The sequence below is a fragment of the Zingiber officinale genome, chromosome 7B (genome assembly GCF_018446385.1).
Source record: "Zingiber officinale cultivar Zhangliang chromosome 7B, Zo_v1.1, whole genome shotgun sequence".
Taxonomy (NCBI): domain Eukaryota; kingdom Viridiplantae; phylum Streptophyta; class Magnoliopsida; order Zingiberales; family Zingiberaceae; genus Zingiber; species Zingiber officinale.
This window is the reverse complement of record NC_055999.1, coordinates 92,547,349-92,553,985: the sequence shown is the minus strand read 5'-3', so window position 1 is coordinate 92,553,985 and position 6,637 is coordinate 92,547,349. Positions and strand designations below refer to the sequence as shown.

The window sequence follows — 6,637 nt, the reverse complement described above, 5'->3', positions numbered from 1 at the left end:
CCAAAAAAATTAGGAAGATCAACTCGGAAACCAAACTCCCTATATCGTTCCTCTTGACCATGGTGTTCCTAGTACATAGTACGATGGTGATACGAGTTCTTGAAAGTAGACTTAGAGTTACAATCAGAGATCTCACGATTTTTAAAATCTGGCACTGTAGATGCTGGGTTAATTCTACAACTTGCTTCTATAAATTCCCAATCATCATTACATCATGAACGTAACAATCACTGTGCTAAACTTCCTCAATCAAAACTTGCTTGTTGCGACCATGATCACGTTCACGATGACCCTCCATTGGATTTTAATTGACTCTGATACCAACTGACACTGGATAGAATATGGATTATTCTCGGGCGTAAAGTTTCAGAGGAATTAATGAGAAAATAAGAGAAAAATAACAAAATAAGAAGTTGATCAAACTAAGCTTAAAAACCTTCTCGAGAAAAAAAAGAACAGGAATAGAAGAAGCTAAGAAAGAGATGGAGTTACAATGTGACTTAAGCGAAATTAATTAAGTTAATATTAAAATTAATTTATCCTAAACATTTATGTAGTTCTCAAAACTCTCATAAAAATTTAAATAAAAGATTAATCAACCAGACTTAATTTTCTAAACTTAAGGAGAAGGCTAAATATAATTAAAGAAAATGTTAACTAAAAAAAAACCTAGATGTATATCCTAATACTTTGAATCCCTCCGCATCAGTCGAGGGATTGATTATTCAGGATTAGTGTTGACTGTAGTTCGTGATTGAGGCACCAGCTGTGAGATAGAGACGTTGCCCTCTTTGTTGTACGAATGGACAACAAGTGAACAAGATACATACTTAGCTTGATTCCACATATATATCATAAATGGAAAGAACTCACGTTCACGTGATTGTTGTATTTAAAACAAAAAAATCAATGTTAATTTTTTATTCAAACAAGGAAATTTTCTGACAAAATCAGATCAATAAAAGCATTAATAAAATATCAGAAAATTACATCCAACTAACAAAGTCGGCTCCATAACACTCCATAATTAAAGCTGATGGTGCTTAATTATTATCTAACTCAAGTGGTGACATTTACAATATTTTATTCATGTTATTATTGAAATTGAGCCTTCTCTAACCTCCCATCCTTTCCTTGCTAGTCCTCAAATCACAGAGAAATCATTGATAAATGAGTCTTGATGAGACAGATGTTTAAATTTGTCGTCTCAAATTGTCTTAATTTGCTAAACTAAATCATTGTTCATAAAAGCCAGTATTTCAAACAAACTACTACAAATTATTATACATGTGATCATTTTCTCCTTAATCCATTCACCTCTAAAACTTGCTCATCCCTTACGACGGTACCTAATCATTTGGACACTCATTTCCATCCGTAGCTTTTATAGTCTCATGCAGGCACACTTAATTCCTCAAGATATACAAATAGACCTTGAGTTTTCCTTCTCAGTCCACTTCCTTTTTATCAAGGCTTAGACTACTAGACTCAACTTTGACATTCACTCAAGAACTTGATTATTAGGAGACTAGTGGTCATCCCTAGCCAGCCTTAGTAATTCTATACATAAAAGAAATCTTGAGTAGTCTAGTAAAAATGTTTACAAATCAGCACCTTTTAGCTGTCAAATTTGGCTGAAATAGGAACAGGATTGTTGATTGCTAGTGAATAGAGTACTGATCAACAGCGGTTAGAATTTGATGCCAATAGAATTGGAGGATGGAAAGGAACCTTCATCACACTTCTTAACACCATACTTGGTCGCATTCATGACACCAACTGTGTCCGCATTCTCTGTGCCAACGACAACGCCCCCCCAACCTCCAATTTTTTGAAGCCTCTCATCATTATTGCAGATGAAAAATCTAATGACCAAGCCACACACTCCTCCCATGAAGCCATCGATTTGTTCTGCAGCTGTGCATTCCTTCTCAATTAATTGGTTGTAAAACCAAAACAAGATAAAGAGAGAGCAGAAATCATTAAGAGAAATTCATCCTCCTAGCTCTTAGTTTCATAGCATGAATGATCAACCCCACTCCAGCTCAGCCTTCATATAGTTTCTTTTAATGCACCACTGTGCTATTTGTTGTCCCTCTTAAATGCACCGAATTTGCATTTACAGATCAGACTGCATCTTCTTCAAGTGGAATAGAAGATCGCTGAATTCTTTCTTCATGGATCTCTTGATCAAGTTCTTGTGCTTCTTCCTCATTGTACTCCAAACGGCACAAGGTATGTTTCTTTGATTTTCTCCCTTCTCATTGAGCGCAACCGCAAATGCATGAAATGTTTCAGTGCGCGCAGTGACTAAAAAAGGCGACATTTTGAAGGAAGAATTTACTCCCCTGTTCGCTCCAATTTGCATTCCTGTGATCATCGATCAAACTAAACTGGACCTTTAATTTGAAGAGATTTTTCTTGGAATTTTACCAATATATATAATCTGAACAAATTTCTCATTGCACGCAGCAGATTCCTGCGGCAACGAGAAGCATTCTTATCCCTACCTGCACGAAGCGAGTTGCTTCTCGCAGGCCAAAAAGGAGCGATTCGACTACATAATTGTGGGCGGCGGCACCGCTGGGTGCCCCTTGGCGGCCACTCTCTCCCAGAACTACAGCGTGCTGGTGCTGGAGCGGGGTGGCTCGCCGTACGGTAACCCCAACATTTCTCACATGCAGAACTTCCACATCTGCCTCACGGACACCTCCCCTTCTGCACCATCTCAGCCCTTCATTTCCACCGATGGCGTCATCAACGCTCGAGCTCGAGTCTTGGGCGGCGGCACCTGCATCAACGCCGGCTTCTACACCAGAGCCAGTCCAAGGTAATCAATCAATCAAAATGCAATTATAAATTTTTGAGGCGTTTAATTTAAAAAACACCAAAAAGTAATTTTGACTCTTAACGATTGAGATCTAATTCACAATAAATTAGACGAAAAAAGAGGTTAAAATTGGACCTCTTCTTAGATTCTGTAGCTAGCTAGCTAGCGTCGTTATGCAATTGCTTTGCATTATTGAAAAAACAAAATGTTAAACTTTGAAATAATTATGCAGCTACGTGAAGGCGGCGGGGTGGGACGCCAAGTTGGTGAACGAGGCGTATCGGTGGGTGGAGCAGAGGATCGTACACTGGCCAGAGGTTGCTCCGTGGCAGGCGGCCCTCCGCGACGGCCTGCTCGAGGCTGGCGTCGGGCCCTTCAACGGCTACACCTACGACCACCTCTACGGGACCAAGATTGGGGGCACCATCTTTGACAAGGACGGTTTCCGCCATACTGCCGCAGACCTCCTCGCCTCAGCGAACCACAGCAACCTCAGAGTTCTCCTCCATGCCACCGTCGAGAGGATCATTTTCGACGGAGGAGCCGGTGATTAAATTAAGCTTCAACTTCCTCACTCACTAGAAGAATTTTGCGATAATGTAGTATTATTATAAGTAACCATGCATCGATCAACATCAGGGCGGCGGTGGCCGACAGCGGCAGGGGTCGAATTCAAGGACGAATCGGGCAAGCGGCACCTGGCTCTCCTCGAGGACGGAAGCCGGAGTGAGGTGATTCTGTCGGCGGGCGCCATCGGTAGCCCGCAGTTGCTGCAGCTCAGCGGGATCGGGCCGCGGAAGGATCTCGAGAAATTGGGCATTCCAGTGGTCGTCGACAACCCGCACGTCGGGAAGGGGATGGCGGACAACCCGCTCAACTCCATCTTCATGCCCACGAAAAAGTCGATACGACAGTCGCTGATTCAGACCGTCGGCATCACCCATCGCGGCGTCTTCATCGAGGCCAGTAGCGGCTTCAGCCAGTCATCGGACAGCATCAAGTGCCATCACGGTGTCATGTCCGCCGAGGTAGTCGTCCATCTCCGCGCGGCATCGTTATTCATCTTTCAAGCTACAATTTCAATCAATTTCTTGATGGTGGTGTGTTTGAAGATCGGGCAGCTCTCGACGATTCCTCCGAATCAGAGGAGCCTCGAGGCGGCGCAAAAGTACGCGAGGGAAATAAAGAAAACCCTGCCGAGGGAGGCGTTCCGAGGCGGCTTCATACTGGAGAAGATAGACGGGCCGCTGTCCCGGGGCGGCATCCACCTCGTCGACGGCGACGTGGACACTCCGCCGGCCGTGACCTTTAACTACTTCAGCCACCCTTTGGACCTTCGGCGGTGCGTGTACGGGATCCGCAGCATCGGGCGAGTGGTGCGGACGAAGCGATTCGCCGACCTCACCATCGAAGACACCTACACGATGGAAGCGCTGCTGAACATGAGCGTGCGGGCGAACGTGAACCTGATTCCTAAGCATACCAACGACACCGCCTCGGTGGAACACTTCTGCAGGGACACTGTCACCACCATTTGGCACTACCACGGCGGCTGCTGCGTCAGGAAGGTGGTCGACGGCAAGTACCGGGTGCTCGGCGTACACAGGCTCAGGGTGGTGGACGGCTCCACGTTCTACAGGTCACCGGGGACGAACCCACAGGCTACCGTCATGATGATGGGAAGGTAGGCAAATAATATCATTGGAATTCTTCCAAGAAGAGACCTTGGAGAATTTGCAGTCACAAATCTAATCACTTGTACACTTAATTTATATATGCTTCTTGTGTGCGTTTGATATGCAGATACATGGGAGTGAAGATACTGAGGGAGAGACTGGGAAGAGCAGCAGGAGTATAAGTGATTGCCATTTTGTGTGCGTGTGCACTGCGATATAGAAGAAAGAACCTTGGTCTGGTGATTATTACTGGGAATTGGGATTATTGTGAAAAGTTTCTTAAAGAAAGAAAGAAACATTTAGAAAGAGATGGAATACATACATAGATGTTTGACAAATGTATGTTAACTATATTTGCCTAATAAATAAATTAAAATTCAGTTTTTGGTTTATTGGAATCATTGTATTTAACATTGCAAAAAGTTTGTCCTATTTAATTCTTCTTCCTTTTATCGAGACACATTGGAGTAAATTATTGGAGCTGACCAGCTGATATATGGAACACGCCCAAATCATATTAATTGGTCTTCTGCACTATGAAAGATACAGATTAAGTTGTGAATGTTCATGGACAAATAAGTTAACTGATTATTGTGCAGCAAACTCAAACTACTCAAATGGCGAAAGGTTGAAAGTTAATTTCAGAAACGTTTGAACTAATTGAGCTACGCAAGTAAGGGGGCCTTCAGTGTCGTAATAGCCCTCTCGCGTAGGCCTCTAGACCTTCAACTTCTGCCATCTTAATTAGCTACGTGTGGTCCACCTTTGTTCTTCCTGATCAGTTAAAGATTGCACGGTTTTGTAGTCGAGAAATGAGTTTGATGATACTCCACTGTACATCCTTGGATGCCCGTACCTTGAAACAACATGGTTGGTTCCCCCAAGCTCTTTGGCCCTCTGTCCTAAAAAGACTTGGTGGCCCGCGAGTTTCACGGCTACTTTTTGATGCAAATTTATTGCGTTGGAACAAGAGCAATTCATTCTTAATGACAATGATTGCTTGGGAGAGATCAGATAGCATTTGTACGAGTTAAAGATAAAGAAAACAATGGGCGTGGAGAAGAATTTAGTAATGGGAATTATGTTAAAATTAGAGTGTAATCATGTATTTATGAAGATCCAATTGAATATTAATTCTTGATTAATTTTATGGAATTGATGTGATTATTTTGATATGATTGTAATTGTAATTGTAATTGATCTTGGAGGATTATATTATTATCTCTAACAACCTCTCTCAATTGAAAAAGGGAGGCACACACATTGAGCTTGTCCTGGAGAAGAGCAAATCAATGTGAGGAGAGACCCTTTGTGAAGATATCAGTAACCTGATCTTGGATAGAAATATAGTGTATTCGAAGTATCTTGCGAGCGACTCGTTCACGAAAAACATGAAAATCAATCTTAATATGTTTGATTCATTCTTGAAACACCAGATTAGCAGTTAAGAAAGTTGCACCAATATTGTCACACCAAAGGATCGATGGGTCTAGTAAAGAAACTCACAGTTCTGTTAAGAGTGACTATACCCCGCAGAGTTCAGTAGTATCATGAGCTAGGAGACTTTGTATTTAGATTCAGTACTAGACCGAGCGACAACATGTTGTTTCTTGGAATTCTAAGAAATGGCCAATCAACATCGAAGATCATTGTCTAATCAAGAGAGGTAGATGGCCGAATTAGAAGACCATGGTATGGAGTGTGTTGAAGATACTGGAGAATGCGTTTGACTGCCACCCAATGAGAAGAAGTAGGAGATTGTATAAACTAACATGCTCGATTAACCGCAAAAGAAATCTCAGGGAGATGACTGAGGGTGAGGTACAATAGGGCACTAACAATGCTCCGATACATGTGAGGCTTAGGCAAGGGATCCCTATCATGCGACAGAGAGGAGCCAGAGGAAATTGGGGTATGCAAAGGCTTGGCATGGTCCATTTTAGCCTGAGATAGAAGATCTGCTACATACTTGGACTGACAGAGAAAAATCCCTTAGGGGTGCGAGTAGCTTCAATACTGAGGAAATAGTGAAGTTGGTCTAGGTTTTTCAGAGGAAAGCTCTCACACAACTGAGCAAGCATAGCAGAGATATGAGAGGAGGAATTGCCAGTGAATATAATATTATCAATAT

General features: G+C 42.5%; 1 protein-coding gene across 3 annotated transcripts; it reads left to right on the top strand.

Annotated features, from left to right (window-relative positions):
- Positions 1-2,095: 2,095 nt before the first annotated feature.
- Positions 2,096-4,904, top strand: LOC122006266 (protein HOTHEAD-like). 3 transcript variants are annotated; one of them, XM_042561710.1, is made up of 6 exons: positions 2,096-2,235; positions 2,476-2,830; positions 3,063-3,376; positions 3,470-3,858; positions 3,943-4,514; positions 4,634-4,904. In XM_042561710.1, the coding sequence occupies exons 1-6, from the start codon at positions 2,103-2,105 to the stop codon at positions 4,686-4,688; spliced, it is 1,818 nt and encodes a 605-aa protein (XP_042417644.1). In that variant the 5' UTR covers positions 2,096-2,102; the 3' UTR covers positions 4,689-4,904. The 3 variants fall into 3 exon arrangements, with proteins under 3 accessions (XP_042417644.1, XP_042417645.1, XP_042417643.1); XM_042561711.1 differs by having other exon boundaries at positions 2,103-2,235; positions 2,473-2,830; positions 3,952-4,514; XM_042561709.1 differs by having other exon boundaries at positions 2,103-2,235; positions 2,473-2,830.
- The last annotated feature ends 1,733 nt before the right edge of the window (positions 4,905-6,637 follow it).

Coding starts and splice junctions, on each gene's coding strand:
- LOC122006266 (XM_042561709.1), top strand. CDS start 2,103: ATGCACCGAATTTGCATTTACAGATCAGACTGCATCTTCTTCAAGTGG. Junction 2,236..2,472: donor TGTACTCCAAACGGCACAAG/GTATGTTTCTTT, acceptor CATTGCACGCAG/CAGATTCCTGCGGCAACGAG. Junction 3,377..3,469: donor CATTTTCGACGGAGGAGCCG/GTGATTAAATTA, acceptor GATCAACATCAG/GGCGGCGGTGGCCGACAGCG.